This window comes from Nycticebus coucang, chromosome 14 (genome assembly GCF_027406575.1).
Source record: "Nycticebus coucang isolate mNycCou1 chromosome 14, mNycCou1.pri, whole genome shotgun sequence".
In the NCBI taxonomy this organism is placed as follows: domain Eukaryota; kingdom Metazoa; phylum Chordata; class Mammalia; order Primates; family Lorisidae; genus Nycticebus; species Nycticebus coucang.
The window spans coordinates 66,251,879-66,269,377 of record NC_069793.1 but is presented as its reverse complement, the minus strand read 5'-3'; the positions used below and the strand labels follow the sequence as shown (position 1 = coordinate 66,269,377).

The 17,499-nt window shown below is 53.8% G+C and overlaps 1 protein-coding gene across 1 annotated transcript in view; it reads right to left on the bottom strand.

The window, feature by feature from the left end:
* The window catches only part of ARHGEF17 (Rho guanine nucleotide exchange factor 17), a 57,747-nt gene extending 46,198 nt beyond the window's left edge, over positions 1–11,549 (bottom strand). The window contains exon 1 of the mRNA XM_053561286.1: positions 8,092–11,549. Within this exon, the coding sequence (XP_053417261.1) occupies positions 8,092–11,271 (3,180 nt within the window). The 5' untranslated portion in view covers positions 11,272–11,549. The remainder of the gene's footprint in view (positions 1–8,091) is intronic.
* Positions 11,550–17,499: the final 5,950 nt, after the last annotated feature.

Sequence of the window (17,499 nt, the reverse complement as noted above, 5' to 3'; positions counted from 1 at the left end):
TTGGAGGGGAAAGGAATGCTGAACAGTGCCCTTTACCCTCTACATGCCTCCTCCTTGGAAGCCCCTTAGCCTCTCAAGTCAGATAGCACCAAGGTCACCCATCCCCAACATGGAGCTCCTAGCAAATGGGGACAGGGAGCTCCTTTCCAAGTGTCCCTATGGTCCCAGCTCTGCCCTTGGCTGGGACAGCCTGGCAGGATGTGACTCCAGCCCTCTCTCTAGGTCCCTGCCTTCCCTCCTTGCCCTGGCTCTGAACTCTCCTACCAAATACATGTTTGGGGAGCTGCTTTATGCTACTATCTAGTCAGCAAAACTAGGGCCAGCTGGCCCTTGAAGCCAGGCCTATCCCTAGCCTCCTTCTGGACCTCACCTACATTAGGGGACTAGTATCCTTGAAAGTTCCTGGCAAGCAGGCATGGTAACCAAACTTTCCCCATGTGTCTTCGCTGCTTATCATGGGGCTCAACAGTTGACTAATAAATGAATTGTGAATAAAAAATGAACATGGGGGCGGCACCTGTGGCTCAGTGAGTAGGGCGCTGGCCCCATATACCAAGGGTGGCGGGTTCAAACCCAGCCCCGGCCAAAATGCAACAAAAAAATAGCCGGGCGTTGTGGCGGGCGCCTATAGTCCCAGCTGCTTGGGAGGCTAAGGCAAGAGAATCGCGTAAGCCCAAGTGTTAGAGGTTGCTATGAGCCGTGTGACATCATGGCACTCTACCCGAGGGCGGTACAGTGAGACTCTGTCTCTACAAAAAAAAAAAAAAAAATGAACATGGGAAGAAACGAAGGGAGGATAAATGCGGTGGGTCTCAGTTCCTGGGAACAGCATCTACTGGGGGCTCTGAATCTCAGGAGTTAATAGCCTGGTCTCTATCAGTGTGACAGGCAAAATAATGCTCCCACACAAGATGTCCCTGCCCTAATCCTCTCAACCTGCGAATATGTCATCTTACGTGGCAAAGGGGATTGCAGATATAATTAAGGATTCTGAGATGGGAAGGGTGTTGGATTCATCCATCTGGGCCCAATGTAATCACAAGGTCCTTAAAGAGGGAGGAAAAGGTGCATGCATAGTGAGAGACGTGAAGGCACTATGCTGCTGGCTTTAAGATGGAGGAAGGAACCACAAACCAAGGAGTGCCAGCCGTACACCAGAAGCTGAAAAAGGCAAGGAAACTTCTGACCTCCAGAACTGTAGAATAGTAGAAATATGGCATTTCTTCTATAGTAATTTGCTATATCAGCAACTAATATATCACTTGCAAGCTCGCCTAGACCTCTGGCATCAGCTCATGGCCTCGCATCCTCGGTACCCTCTGCACTGCCCTCTCACACTCTCCCTGACCAGGAAGGGTCTTAGACCCAGGTGATTTCCCCATGCTCCTCCAGAAATAAACCAGAGGAAATTTTAAAGTCCCATTAGCAACAACATCACTTCTAGACAGAGTAAGCACCAAAGTCTGCTACAAGTGTAGGGAAAGACCCTGTCTACACATGGAGGGCAGGGGAGACCAGAACAGGAGCTGGTGGTAGGGGAAAGAGTCCCGGAGGCGTGAGTCCCTGAGCCTGTCTCCTCTGCCCAGCCCACCTGCCAGCTCTTCAGTCTACAAGTGAGAGGCTGCCTTTCCCAAGAGCCCTGGGAGGAGATTTTATCATGGTGCCCAAGAGCATGGGGGAATCTGTGGCTCTGAGAGGGGAAGGGACTTAAGACTTATAAGGCCTCATGGCAGGACGATAGTCTCCTGCCTACTGGTGCTGCCCTCTATGTGCTATACCAGGCCATGCCTGGTGAACCCCACAGCTACTGAGGTCAGGGTCCTGGAAGCACTGCTGTGGGCTAGGATACCCTGGTTGGGGTCCCAGGCCCCTGCATGTCGTGAGCTGGTGCTCACTCATTGCTCAGACTCCAACGGCCAATGGCAGGACAGTTTTGCTCTGCCTCTGTCCAGCCCTGGAATGCTCCAGAGGCTCTGGGGACCGAGAGGTGGGGTGGGGTGGGGGGGAGGAGGACACGAGCAATGGGGAGCAATGCTCCCATGGGGGAGGGCATCGGCTTCAATAGGCTTCTGCTTCCCAAGGGACCTGGGGCCCCCATTTCAGGGCCTGCCAACAAGGCGCCAGGCTGCCTGGGCACATGTCCCAATAAGTACTCCAGGGCTTCCAGCCTTTCTGGGAAACATGGACTCCCCCTTCCCCCCGCCCTGACATTGCCATCTCTGCCAACTTGCAGTGGGAACTCTGTGGGGCCAATGTATGGCCTGGAAGTCAGGATACCTGGGGCCAAATCCCATGATTGAGCCATGGGGCCTTGGGCAAACCTCTGTGGGATCTGGGCTGGCTTCTTTATTCGAATATTAGAGCTGTGGTAATGCCCATCTAGCTGGAGGATCAGATGGGAGGGTTAGGAGCTGCCTTAGGGGTGAGAGGATGAGCTCCCTATCCTAGGAGCCATACAAGCTGGAGCTGGATGGGTGTCATGGTAGCTGCAATAGGACAGGGCACTGTCACCTTCCTCACTGGGGCCCAGTGGGATATGGCTGTCAACTGCCCCACTGGGGCCCCACTAGGTAGTGCCACTCTCCTAGCCTTTGATTTAAGCCAACATAGGTCTTCAGGGGGTGGCCAGTACAGCCCACAGCCCTGGTTCACTTTGGGAGCTTTTGTTGATTGCCCTCTCTCTACCCTAAGATCCCTCACATATCACCCAGCCACATGAATGGTTGTAGCTCTGCATTCATATTGAATGCTGGGGTCCAGGCCTTTGCAAAGCTTTTTGGTTGCTGCAGAAACCCACCACCCCACCACCTCTGCTCTAGCCCAAGCCACCATCATCTCTGATTATTCTAGTGGCCTCCTGACAAGTCTCACTGCTTCCACCCTGAGCCCCTGCAGTCTATCCCATGGAGCAGCCGATCAGGTCACTGTTCTAAGTGCCTGCCTCATCTCACCACAAGTAAATGCTGAAACCCTCCTATTGGTCTATAAGGTCTTTCTCGCCTTAACCGACCTCTGCCCTCCCTCACTTCTCTGAGCTCTGACTCCTGTTTCTCTGCTCCATCCATACAATCCTCTTGACTGTTTCTTGAACACCTCAGGCCCTTTGTACTTGCTCTTCATCTCTGCCCAGAGTCCTCTTCCTCTCAGACAGCCAGTGCACTTGGTCCCTCACTCTCTTCAGGACTCTGCTCAAACATCTTAGACAGACCTTCAGCCCTTTCGATCTAAAATAGTACCCCCACCTTGTCATTCTCTACTCCCTTTATCCTGCTTTGCTCCCTGACACATAAAGTCTCCATTTACAGACAGTTCTCACTAGTCTGGAAGCTCCACAAGGGCAGGCCTTTGTTGTGTTTGCTGCCACATTCCCAGGCCTAGAAGAATGCCTGACATCTCTAGGTGCTCAGTTAAGTGTTTGTTAAATGGATGAATGCATCACCCTTCCACGGGCCACTCAAGTCCCTGAAACAAACACACCCTGCCAAGTTCTTTTTTATCTTCTAGCCTCTGCTCATGGTGTGTCCTCCTCCTAGAGCCCTCCCTTTCTTCTGGTGTTCAAGGTCAAGCTCAGGCAGAGCCTCTTTCAGGAATCCCCTCCTGCCAGCTCCCAGGCCAGTCTCTCAACTTCCTGAATCCCTTCCAGTCCGCTTCTGGATTCCAAATTGTCTGAGTGTCTCTGCTCTCAGGCAGCCTGGGGGTGCCTCCACCCCATGTGGGGCAGCATGTGTAGCCTGAAAGATCACAGATGGGAGGGAGGGCCGCAGGAGGTGCAAGTCCCTACATGGAAGAGGAGGCTGGGGACAGGATTAGCAGCAGCCTCTCTGCCTCCCAAATCCAGCTGGTCTAGGAAACGTGGGGCTGGAAAATGTCAGACTCAACTGTAGTCCATCCCCCAATCTGTTCCTCTCTGGATGGACTCATTCCTGGACAGCATTGCCCCCAGCAGCCCAGGGCCCTCGGGAAGGAGTTGGGAGGGGGATAAACAGAGGAACAAGACAGCCCTCTGCCTGTCCTCCCCTATCCCACCTTCCTCCTGCTGGGTGACAAGACATTTAATTATAGATATTTGGTACTACTCAGAATTCCAAGTGTCCTAATCACCTCTTCCCTTCCCCCCAGAACCAGTTTCCATGGAAAAATCACATCAAAGAGCAAAACAGGGGAAGGAGAGAACCCCCACCACCACCACCATGAGTTCTCTGCCAAGGGGAGACAGACAGAAGGATGACTGGAAAAACTGCCAGCCTTCATCAGCAAGGCAGGGAGCTGGCCAGGCAAAGCATGGGGGTATTTCTGCTGGGTTGAGGGGGGGTGGCAATGAGGCCAGGGTTCTGGTGCTCAGGCCTTGCTCTGCCCAGCCTTGCTGTGTGACCTTAGACCCAGCATTCTCCTTCTCTGGGTCTCAAAGTTTTCCTTAGCTCAACCCCAGGCTCTGGTGACTTAAATAACCACTATGAAGTGTTCATGATGTTGAGAGTATGGCAGTGACATCCAAAGTGTCCCCTGACTTGTCCTCCCTACTCAGATAACAGGCCAATCCCACTGAGAAACGGGGATCCCTTGGGCCCTTCACCTCTAAGACACAGATATGTTAGGAATCAGGGTCTGTGAATTTAAGCCCACACTGTGAAAGATACCCAGGACTTTTACATTTGAAGAATGAAACAGCGTCTGGCATATAGTAAGAATTCATAAATATTTGCCATTGTCATTGCTATTTTGATAGGCTAAATTTTGTGAGTTCATCCATCCTCCATTCTGAGAGACAAGTCATTTCCTGTGTCTGGGGTACAGTTGTCACATGTGTCTAATGGGTACCAGGTACCTGATGGCAGGAGGTTGGACTACAAGACTGTACTTTTTTTTTTTTTTTTTGAGATAGAGTCTCACTTTGTCACATAGGCCACAGTGCTATTGGCCTCAGCCTAGCTCACTGCAACTTCAAACTCCTGAGCTCATGTGATCCTCCTGCCTCAGCCTCTGGACTGGCTGGGACTACAAGGTGCCCACCACAACGCCTGGCTAATTTTTCTGTTTTTAGTAGAGATGGGGTCTTGCTCTTGCTTAGGTTGGTGAGACTCTGTACTTTAAGGGACAGAGTACGGGAAAAGTTGCTGATCAGCCAGGCTATTGTGGGCCTAAGTGGAAGTAACAAGGGGGGTGAGAACCAGACAGCTCTCCCTCCTCAATTCCAAGCTTACAGGCAATCACATGTTCATGCAGCAAATGACCTCTGAACTGTTTCTTAGTCCCTGCACTCCTAGGCTCTTATAGCTACTGCAGACAGCTGTTCTCCTCTCCCTTCAGACACACCCCTGACTACTTCCGTTTCCCTTGACCACCCTGTAGGCTGTCCTTCCTAAAGAACCTCAAAGACCAGATGGTCTAAGCTCCCACTGTACAGATGAGAAAAGTGAGGGCCCAAGAGGACTCTGTCCAGCTGTCAGAGGGAGTTCAGAGACTAAGTCAGACCAGGCCTCCCAACAGTGGGGCAACACACACAGAGTGAATATGGGTTCTGGGCTGGGAAAGACCTGAGTGTGAGTGACACCCCACACCCCTGGGTTGGGTCAGGGCCCCCTCAGCCGATAGCGCCTCTCCTGTCAGCCCCTGCCTGGGTTCACACTGGTTTATGCCCCATAAGCAAAGAGTGATGCCCCCTCTCATAGCCCACACATGCCTTCTCCACCCACGGCACAGGGAGCATGACTGGAGTCCCAGGCCTGAAACAAGGGAATATTGTCTCCTCAACAGAGGCCACCAGGAGGGATTGGACAGCTGCTCCCCATTTTTTGGCGCCAGAGGAAGGGGACAGCAGGAGGGATTCAGGCGAGCAAATGGGAGAACTAGGCTTTATGAGAGGGTAGGAAGTTAAGAGATGATGAATTTTTTTTTTTTTTGAGATGATGAATCTTATCTATTAAAACTTACCAGGTTATACTGAGACCCCCAAGCACCCAGGCCCTGTGCTCAGAAATCAGGAGTGGGGCAGGGATCAGGGGCTGAGCCTGGTCACTGATAAGCAGCTGGAGCAGTGGGGGCTGTTTGTCCCCTCTTCTGCCCTAGAGAGGAAATGCTCATACCACTCACTGTACAAAAGCCTGCCAGGCACAGACCATTACTCCATTTTACAGAATGGGAAAATGAGGCACAGAGCAGGGATTTGATGATTCCTAGGCCACATAGGGATCTGCAGCCATAGCTCAAATCCTATTCTTTCAATTATAGATTTACCAGTTCTGTCCCTTAAGGGGTAAGAGGGGACATCAAGCTGGGCCTGGAAAAGGGGCAGGACTGGAGCAGGCAAAGACCTGGAGGCCAGAGAAAGCCTGCATTCAAGATGCAGATCTGCCTCACCTCAGAGCCCCCTGGGGTGGGGATGGGGTGGGGAGAAAGTGAAGGGAGGCAAGGCAGGAGCCAGCTCTGTAAAAACTCCCACCTCCTCTCTGGGTCTCAATGCCTCCACTTAGGAGCACTCCCTCCCACCCCCAGCCTCAGAGTCCCATGGTTCACCCCTGCCCTCTCCCCTAATTAAGCCTTCAAGGCTCCCAGAGGAGATAATTACATGGGAAAGGAAGTTAAAGAGAAGATCGCTGGCAGCAGCTGCCCCTGTTCTCCCCATTTTCTTTCCCACCTTCCAAAGAGAACTGGCACTGGAGTTTAGGAGCACCTGAGCTGCTGTAATAGGGTCTCAGAAGAAAGGACAGGTCCCAAATTCCCCCTCTCCCCACTCCCTGCCTGCTGACATTCTCCAGGAGACACACCAGAGCAAGGACCAGGGGAAACTAGAGACAAGGAGAGAAAAACAAAGAGAAAGGCAAGTTCAAAGGGGCCGTGAGAGCCTGGGAACTGGAGTGACCAAATTAGTCCAGGGTTTAGGGTTTCCAGACTTCTCACAAGTCAGGAAACACAGAGGGAGTGCAGGCCACAGTAGAAATAACCCCTCTGAACTTGGTCTAGAACTCAGAGCCTAGAATTTACCTTTCCAATCCAGATGCCAGGCATATGCTGCCTACAACCCATCTGAACCCAAAGCCCAAACTCTAGGGACGGCTAAAGCCAGAAGGGAGAAGTAGAGGTTTGGGGAAAGTGAGACTCCAGGGTCTGGCAGAAAGGGAAAGGCATCTCAGAGTCTCCAGGGAGGGGGTGGGGTGGATAGAAGATGCAAAAAGGCAGGATGGGGGACCAGGACACACACACTCCTCCTTAACCTGTAGAGGCAGCCTGGCCTGTGGGGCCCAGAACCACTCTGGACCTTTCTAAAGGCCCCTGGCTGCTCAGCCTCTGCATCCCACTTGCTGCCTTCACCTTCCTCTAGGAGCACACATCTAGATGCTGCCCAATATGAAGAGACTATGGCAGATCTCAGGCCCCAAGAGTACACCAACTCAAACCTGCAGACTCCCCAAATCTGCTGGACCAACTGGATAGAAACATAGGCACAACTTTGTCTAGTCCCTTTTCTGATTTGAGGAAGTTAAATCACAGAGAAATGTCAATGTCACACAGCAGGGACAGAGCTGGGATTAGAATCTTGACCCCTCTCTGCTACTCCACAAAGTAATGCCTTGCACCTTCCCAGTTCTCTCAGGACCAGCAACAGATCTACATTCTGATCTGTCATAGGAAAGCTGTATGAGGAAGGGTAAACTCATGTCAACTGTGGGCTCCTGAGCCAAACATCCTACAAGGGGTCTGGCCAACAGAGCAGCAAGGCTCAGAGAAAGGACTGAGCCTGTGCTGGGTACAATCACCCGCACACCTCCAACAGAGAACCATATGAGAATCTCTGGAAAACCAGTCCCTGAGAAACATCTAAATGACAAGATAAGAATCCTTTGTAATTATCACTAAGCACATCTAAAAGCAGACAAGCACCTTTGACAAAGCCTGAAGCCTCTACAGTGCCTGGGTAGATAGGAGCCTTATGTCATTAACACCCTTAAAATTGCCTTTGCACTTCCAGGACCAGAGAAGCACCCCTGGGACCTGGTCACCTGCCCAATAAATACATTGCAAAGGACTCCATGGAAGTCAGTGCCTATGGCCCACCTCTGACCCCATCCTGAAGGCCCCCCACAAAGGACTCACCACCTGTGGCTTACTACAGCCCTTGCTGGCTGGAGCAGCCTCCTCTGGAGGCCGGGCTGCCTCAGGGGGCTTGGCCTCTGCAGAGGGTGGTGCAACCAGAGTCAAGCAGGGCATGTCCACGGGCGCTGGGGCAGGGACCTCGCCTGAGTGGAGGGTCAGCATATATTGCTTGGTGACATCCTCAAGCGATGGCGCTTGCAATGTGGGATGGGCTCGGGCAGGGAAGCCCATAGGCTCTGGCACAGCCACTGGGGGGCCAATGGAAGTTGGTGGTTCAGGTACCACAATAGGCATGAAGGTGGCAGGCACACTGGCATGGCGAACATGTTTGGATGAGGGCCGGGCTGTAGACAGGTCCTGTTTGCTCTCCTCTCTCCGAACTTCTTGGTGACTGCTTCGAGCTGGGCGCTTCTTGGAGCCTCGGCGGGTGAGCCTTGGGGACAAGATGTTAGCTAGCTTGGGGTCAAGGTGAAAGTCCCGGTGGGCAGTGGAGGAGGTAGGCAGGACCTCAGGTAGGGCCCTCTCAGACTTTGCTCGGCCCCTAGCAGGACTGGGCTCTTCTGGCTCTGCCCGCTGCTCTGCAAGGATGGGCTCACTGCTGGATGGAGGCAGCATGGGCTCGACTTCTTGGATGGGCTCCCCTCCAGGGCCCTCAAATCCAGGTCCAGCCAGCTCTCCACGGCGACTGGGGTCACTCAAAGATTTCTTCTTGGGGGCTTTGCCAGCAACTCTGTCATCTACCACACACCCCAAGGCACCAGGCCCCTGAACAATGCTCTGAATAACCTCTTGATATCCCTTGCTCTCTTCACTGCCCACAGACCAGTCACTATGGCCACTGGTCAAGCCCTCATCCACAGCTGGGGTCACTGGGAGCCCTGTCTTGGGACTCAGTGAACCCAGGAGGTTGCTGTCCATGGAGAACCCAGAGGGCCCTTCAGAGGTGGCAGCCCAATGGCGCTGTGGAATTGGGTCACTTAGGGACCTGTAGGCCTCTCCTGCTTCCCCATTGTTCAGTTCAGTCCCACCAGGACCTGAAGGCGGGACTTTCCTTCGGCGACGGAGGGCACCAGGTATGGGAGGGGTCTCAGAGGACACCAATGGCCACCCACCCAGACTGTCCTCAGTCACAGGGCCATGGTGGTTTGCCTGGGCTGAAGATGAGGAAAGGGGTCGCCACACTCCTGTAGTACGCAGGCCACAAAAGGGTGCCACAGGGGGCTCATGGTCTGCCCCAATGCCCTCATCTGTCAGGCTGGACTCAGGGCCAGACAGCTCCTCCTGAGACCGTTGCCCTTGGGTCATGTCCCCAGCCCAGTCAGAGCTTCCAGGGGGTACATCGCTTCCATCATCCTGCTGGGCACCCATACGCTGGATCTTCTCAAAAACCTGACGTGCCTCCTGCACATACTGATCCTGGACAATGAGGGGCAGTGGATCCTCCTGGGCACCAGGGCAAGCCAGCAAGAGCTCAGAGGAGCTAGGCTTCAGGGCACTGGCTCGGGGCAGGCGGTGGGCCGTGGGCTTCTCAGAGCAGGTAAAAGACTTTGCCCTCCGCAGGGTGGCAGTCAAGTCCTTGAGGGTGGGGCGGGTACCAGCCGATGCTGGCGCTGGGGCAGGCGTGGGTTCAAGTTGCCCCACAGGGTCACTTGGTGATGGTGAGCCTCTGCCATCAAGGGTGCTGCTCCCATGGTCCCCTGGACCTCCATTAGGCTTTCGGACCCTCAGTTCTGAAAGGTCTGAACGCAGGAAACTGAGCAGTGTCAGGGTCTCTGAAGCAATATCTGGATTTGACAGGGACTTCCGCTGCCGGTTCTTGCCCGGCTCCAATCCTCCGTCCCTGGATGGTCTGGTGGTACCCACAAGTCCCTTGGTGCGGGTTCGAGCTTGGGGCCGCAAGAGGAGCCCTTCCCCGGTTCCAAAGCTAGGGGAGCGATACACACCCCAGCCCCCAGAACCCCGACTAGACCACAGGTCGTCGTCCTTGAGGGTCTCCGTGCTGGAGTAACGGCTGCTACCCCGGGAGCCTGCGGGGCTGGCCAGGTACGCGGGAAAGCTCACCTTGGCCACACGGAAAGCTCCTCCTACAGTGTCAGACATAGGCAGCAGTCCCTCCTGGGGCCCCGGGACACTGGACAGCGGACCCAACTCCCGGAGTCCTTCCCCTCTAGGGGCTCTTGGAGATGTTGGGGGCTCCGGGCTCCTGCCTCCCCTTGTTGAGTCCATGCTGCCCAGATTTAACCCATCACTGTCAGGCCTGCCGTCCCGATCCAATAGAGAGCTTCCAGGCCTAAGTCCCGGCCTCCCCTCCCAGCGGTGGCCGCCCTCACGGTCGGGGTCCTCGTCACTGCCCGAGGAGTGGCCGCCGTGGTAGGCCGGACTCTGTGCCCCGGGCGGCTGCGGCGGGCCCTCCTCTTCCTCCTCGCTGGAGCTGGCAGCCCGGCTGCGACTGACAGGATAGGAGGCTATGGAAGAGGAGGAGGAGCAGGAGGCCCGGGCCCCGGCCTGCGGTTGGGAGAAGCTATGCCAAGAATGTAAACCATCCGCCGGACGCTGCGCCCGCTCCTGCTGCTGTTGCTGCTGCCGGCGCCGCCTCCCCTCGGTCCCCGGCCCGGTCAGTGGTCGCGCCGAACGCAGACCCGCCAGGGGGAAGCATGTACGAGGAGGTGGCGTCGGTGGCTGCCGGGGATCCCGAGCCAGGAGCTCCCACGCGGCACCGTCGGGGCTGGATGTGCCTGGGCCCTCAGAGTCAGCGCTGGGCCTCCTGGAATCAGGGCCGCCGAAGAGCTTGCGCATCTCGGTGACGCTGGGCCAGGCCCCGCGCGCGGCGCTCTCGGCCGCTTCTTCCGCGGTCCCGGGGAAGATGCCCCCGTCCCGGGCCCCAGCGTAGTCTTCTTCCAGACGTGGCGCGTCGAAGCGCCGGGAGAGCTGTCGCACCGACGGCGAGAGGCTGCGGAGAGGGCGCGGCTGCGCGGAGGCGGCCGGGGGCCCCGACGCCAGCTTGGACACGCGCCGAGAGGGCTGGCCTGGGACCGCCGTGTTTGGCCGGCGCGAGGCGCGGCGCTGCAACCCGGGGGTGTCGGTGTCCTCTTCCCTCGGCCCGGGACCGCCGCTCCAGCGCTCCAGCAGCTTGAACGAGACGCTGCGATAAAGCGGGGGCCGGGGTGCCCCGTCCGCCATGGTGGCTGCACTGACTCTGGGGGGGCTGGCCCCGGGGAGCCGCGGCCAACCCCCCCTGCGCCCCCGTTTCAAAGGAGGGCAGCCGCTAGGCGCTCAAAGCAGCGCGCAGGGTTTGGGGAGAAGGGCGCAGAGACCAGAGCAGGGGTTTATAGGCTCAAGTTTCTGCAGCGGCTGGCTGCACCGTCTCCATCTCCAACAGCCCCAACCGCTTCAGCCCCGACCCCCAGGCCCAGTCCCCGCCTCGGCTGGAGCTACCAGGGGCATCGCGGCCGCACCCGGAGGGATCCCAGCGCTTTGCCCCTCGGCTGTATCCCCTCCCGCCCGCCCGCCCAGTGGCCGGCCTGCCTCCCCTTGCTCTCCCGCTCCGGCTCCAGCTCCCTCCCCCTTGGCTGCTTGCTCCTCGCTCCCTTTTGTTGCAAATAAACTTTGTGGCAGAGGAAAGGGGGCGGAGGGCGGAGCCTCGCGCCCAAAAGAGGGGGTGGGCTCCTGGCGCGCGCGAGGCTGGGAACCCAGTGGTGGGAGGGAATCAGGGAGGAGCTGAAGAAGAAACAAGATTGCTTGAGCATTGCGGACCGAAATAACCCTTCGGAGAAGTCTCTCCGGAGCCCAGCGGGCCGAGCTGCTCCCCAGGAACTCGCTCAGACACATGCAAGCTCTGAAAACGGTCAGCTCAGCAGAAACACCACCGGGGCGGTAAACCGGCTGCGGTTCAGCTGCCTTTGCGCGCAAATGCCTCCTGCTCTAGGGGCTCCAACATGGCAACCTCGGACCCACTAACTCTCGTACACTTCGAAACAAGTACACACAGGTACCCGTTTCCTGGCCCGGGAGGGTTTGGACTCGGCGCCAGGGGGAGCTGTAGGCACCTCAGGCTGACTAGAGCTTTAGCCGGGTCCAGTCCCACCCTTTACTTCCTCCAGGCCACGCCCCTTGTCCAGCCTCTTCGGACCACTCAGCGGTAACTGCGCCCAAATCCCACCCCTTGCGTTCCCAAACGCCCGGCCAGTCTCCTCAATTTGCTGCCTGTCCAGTACTGACCGTCCTACGCTGCTCCAGAAGCCCCACCCTTCACGCCACGCCCCTACCCCTACTTTTCCTGCTGCCACGCCTCCCACCTGCTCCTGCAGTCTCGGCAGCGCCTCTCTTGATGCCGGGTCTGTTGCCCCGCCCTCACTTTCTTTGCACCCGGATACGGGGCTCTTGCGCCCTCTACCGGCTTGATTTTCTCACCACCACCTCACAGCGCCCCGCACAAATGAAGCAGCACCCACCCATCCCTAAACTGGAGAAGTAGGAGGACTTGATTTCAGTAGTTTCCTCGGTCTTTTCTGACCTTTGCGGACAGCACCGCCCCTCCTTAGGCCTCACACACGGGAGTGCCCTTGACTGCCCACTACCAAATCTACACTCCTATCTTCGGCTGCTCCACCTCTCAGGCAAGGAAGATGTAGGTCGTTTCTTCTACCTCGCACTGATCCAATTCTTCAACTGTCCTATCTTCTCTGCCGAGGTCGGGGTCTGGTAAGTTTTACGTTCTCCTCGATTCTTGGGGCATTATCCCCTTCCTCACTCCCACCTGCCTCTGCAGCTTAAATACAGGACCCTTCATCTAAATAAATGAATGAAAATTTCTGGAATGCCTATGATGTATGGGTGGTATTATTTATTTTATTTTATCCTTGAACCACCCTTGAAGACAGATATTACTGTTCCTTCCTTGTGGGTCATGAAGAGAAGTAACTTTGACCAGAGTCAAAGTCAGGAAATGGCAGCTCTTGCTGTGACTCAAATTCAGATTTTAGGGGCTTCAAACGTTGTGATCTTCCAGACAGCCTTCTTGGTCCCAGATCTTGATGAAGAAAGAGAGTCTCTCTCCTTTGAGCCCCCAATAGCCTTCTCCTCTTTAGGCAGGAGCTTACCCTCCCTGGGAGCAGGTCTGACCCATGCTCCCTGTAGCCCTGCTCTCACCTTCTTCAGGTTTGGTAAGCCTCAAAAGTAAGGCCTCAGGGAAGGAAATGGTTAGGTCAGCAGTCTGTGCTTTGTCCACTGCCATCCCACTTCTGGACAAAGAGTCTGTAGCTGGGTGAGACTAGGCTGAGAGGCTGGTTCAGATGAGAGGGGTGGGATGAGAGAAGAGACGGATGGCAGACATTCAGCGATTGCCTAACTACAGAATGAGGGAGGACTCAGCTAAGACCCCAGATCCTGCTCGCTACTTACAACTCACCCCCCTCCAGGATGGGGAACTCACTCTCTACCCTCTGGGCAGCTCCTTGAATTGTGGGATATCTTTGAGTTGAGACTGGTCTCCTGTGAATCTCTCACCTTAACCTTGTCTCAGCTTTGCCTCAGGAAGCCAAGGAGTAAATCTCTCCCTCCTCCACTAGGAAATTGATGATTGATGGGCAAGGAAGGGAGCCTGCCTGGTCTAGTTTCTCTGCCATGCTTTACTCTAGGACCTTGGGTGAATCCTTTTGCTTCCTGGGCCTCAGCTGCCTCATCTGAAAAAATGAGGAATGGGTCAGCTTTCCCACAGATATGCCCTCTCTGAATCTGGCATTTGAAGTCTCTTACCTCCTTTAATCTTTTCTTTCTGTTCTTTGGGGGCAAGTTTTTTTAGGGGATGGACATGGGGGACCTCTCATCCCAGGAATCACTCTCTTCCCCCAGAGTGATGCCCTCTACCATCTGAAATTTGTATTAATACTTTTCCAGACTCCTTCACATGCGGTCATTACTTCTAGGATGGAGATCCTAATCTCATATCACAGATGGAAAAAGGGATGGAGAGGAGTGGAGACTCAGGCCACAGGGTCCCAGAGTCCTGTGGCTTGGCCGTGAGGTGAACTGGCTGAGGTCTTTGGCTCAGAAATCCCCTTGGTCGGGAGAGAGGCTGTTTAAGGATCTAGGCTGCGTCTCTACCCAAAGGGAAGCTCACCCAAGCAGATGGTGCCTTGGTTGCTTCCAGTGCTTTGTGAGTCCTCCCACCTCCATCCTTTAAAGCTCCAGGATGAGAAGAAGTTATCTTTCATGAACAGAAGAGAAAACCTAACTTGGGTTGGGGGTGGTGGGAGCACTGGACACCAGGGTAGAGAGAGAAACCCTAGGCTGGAATTTTGAAGCAGGGCCCACACAGAGATGTGCTAGGTGACCCCTAGCAGGTGACCCCATTTTCTGGAGTTCAGGGTCCTCATCTATGAAAGGGGAATGAAAACAGTAACCCCTTTATCCAGTGAGTCATGGTGACCTAATGATCCAGTGAGTCAGGGCCATGTAAGCCCTTGGAGAAATCAAGATAGCGAGGTTTTGATGGTTACAGTCATGGCCAGTTATGGGCTTTGAACATAAATGGTCCCAGATTTATGATGTTTGACTTACGATTTTTTTGACCTTTAAGATGGCAGGAAAGCAGCGTTCAGTAGAAACTATATTTTGAGCACTCATGCAACCATTTTGTTTTTCACTTTCAGTACAGTATTCAAAAAATTACACACACAAAAAAAAAAAAAAAAAACAACAAAAAATTACAGGTGAGGGGTGGCACCTGTGGCTCAGTGGGTAGGGCGCCAGCACCATCAAACCTGACCCCCACCAAACTGCAACAAAAAAATAGCCAGGCATTGTGGTGGGCACCTGTAGTCCTAGCTACTTGGGAGGCTGAGGCAAGAGAATTGCCTAAACCCATGTGCTGGAAGTTGCTGTGAGCTGTGAGGTCACAGTACTCTACCGAGGGTGACAAAGTGAGACTGTCTCTAAAAAAAAAAAAAAAAAAAAATTGCATGAGATATTTAATACTTTTTTTTTTGAGACAGAGCTTCCAGCTGTCGCCCTGGGTAGAGTGCTGTGCCATCACAGCTCATAGCAACCTCCAACTCCTGGGCTCAAGCTATTCTTCTGCCTCTGCCTCCCAAGTAGCTGGGACTACAGGCGCCTGCCACGATGCTCAGCTATTTTTTGCTTGCAGCCGTCATTGTTGTTTGGTGGACCTGGGCTGGATTTGAACCCACCAGCTCAGGTGTGTTTGTCTGGCACCTTTGCTGCTTGAGCCAACAGGCACCGAGCCCAAACTGTAAGTTTTCATATTAGTTTTTTTTAACTTTATAAAAATGTTACTCTGTATAATTTGGGGGGACTTATAATTTTGCTCTGTATAATTTTGGGGGACTTTTTTCCCTTAGTATTGTACCACCATGATTCATCTGTATTGTTGTCTGTTGGTATAGATCAATTCGGCAGCTTGGAATATTCCAGCATATGAATATAGCACAGTGTATTGATCTGCTGTCTTATTGATGCTCATTTGGGTATTTCCAGGTGTTTGCTAAGTGTCATGCATGACTCCATGCACGACTCCAGGTACACATGGACGGAAGTGCTCCAGCCCAGAGCACGCAAGTGTTAAACATTAGGACACATTGTCCAGCTGGAATCGAATATCTCTTCTATGTTTTCTGATCATCTATGTTTTGTTCAATATGAAGTGCCTGTTGCTCCCTCTTACCCATTCTTTTATTGGGTTGTACTATTTTTAGTACTTTATGAAATTTTTTCTCTAACTTTTCTATTCTCATTATCCCTTGTGGCTTAAGGAGGGCTGATAGTACTATCACTATTTTATAGGTAAGGAAACAGGCTCAGAGACGTGAAAGTGCTTAGTCAAAGTCGCAGCCTCCGTTGCAGCCCTTCTGCCCTGAGCTAATGCCTCTGAGGCCTTCAGGCCTCAGCTAAGAAAACTTCTCTGTGCCTCAACTAGGTTAGGGCCCCTCTGATCTCAGCATCTCTCAACCACTGACCATTCCATGAGCTCATCATCTCCCTAGTGAGACCTTTGACCATGACCCTCCTGATGTTCTTTTGAGCTCTTCTTCCCAGCTGTTATGACCCAGGTGTGTATGTGTTTATTTCTTCATTGCCCATCTCATCCTTCAGTCCTTGCACTCCCTGAAGGTAAGAGCCCATTGCCTAGCATGATGAGTGGCATACAGTAAGTGCTTAATAAATGCTGTTTTCTGGATGAACTGTTCCCTTGTCTTCATCTCCACCTCCTGGATGCTTTCCGAGGATAGGGTCTTGGATTGAGCTGCTCTCAGAGGCACACAACAATGTTTGTTGAATAAATAAATGAAGGAGAAAGGAGCCAGCTGCATTCACAGACCAAATGCCTCTGGTCTTTTCTTGCTTGGGATGGAAATCTCTGGAAGACAGGCCCTGATATCTGGTTCTCTGGCTCTCCAGCCTGTGACTCCATTTTCTTGGCTCCCCGTCTTCAGCTGCCAACAGTCAACACTTGAAGCTCTTTGTTCCAGAAATTCCTTCCCTGGGCTTGGCCTCCCTCAGAAATTTCCCATGTCTTTCCTTCACCCACCACCCCTGCTTCCTCCTCTCCATCATCTCTCTCACTCATTCAACTCCACTGCCCCATCATGTCATGCTGTCATGTTCCCATCAATTAGAGACTTTCGGGCTCTTGCCTCTTCCTTCCCAGCAGTTCCCAGGACTCTACCCAGGCCCGCCTCTCTTCTCACTGTCTCCCTCAGAAAGCACATCCACTCACTCAGCTTCAAGCCACTCTGGAGCTGACTCTTCCCTGGGCTATGTGCCTTTCCTAAAAAACCTTCCTGGGTGTCTCCAGACCTTGTTGACTCCGAGTTCCTACCCAGGGCACTGCCTGGCCTTCACCTAAGGCCTACCATCTCAGGATGGAACCTGAGTAAAGGGATTAGTTTTGGCTGTGTGTAACAAAGGCTTAAAAAACTAATGTCTTATAAAGGAAAGGCATTTATTTCTCTTTTATGCGACAGTCTGAATTTAGGTGGCCCCCAAATGGAATGGTTGGAGGCCCAAGCTATTTCTAACTTTCTGCTTCATCAGCTGCAGAAGGAATCCCTGCCTTTGTGGCCCAAGATGGTGCTCCAGCTTCCATATCCACCTTGCCAACAGCAAGAAGGGATGGAGAGGCAAAGATTCTGCCTATCTCTTAAAGACCCTCTGCCCTCCCCATATTAAACTGGCTTAGGGCAATTTGATTATATCCCATTAGCCAGGAGTAAGTGAACTGGCCATAACTAGCTATAAGAGAGCCTGGGAAATGGAATTTTCATCCTTGGAGGCTGTGTGCCTAGCTAAAGGGGGAGACTTTAGCTAATATTGTGGTTGCCATCCGGCTGCTTTCATCACACCTTCTTGGGGGGTCCCAAGAAGGGAAATTGTGCAGGGCAAGTGGGCACT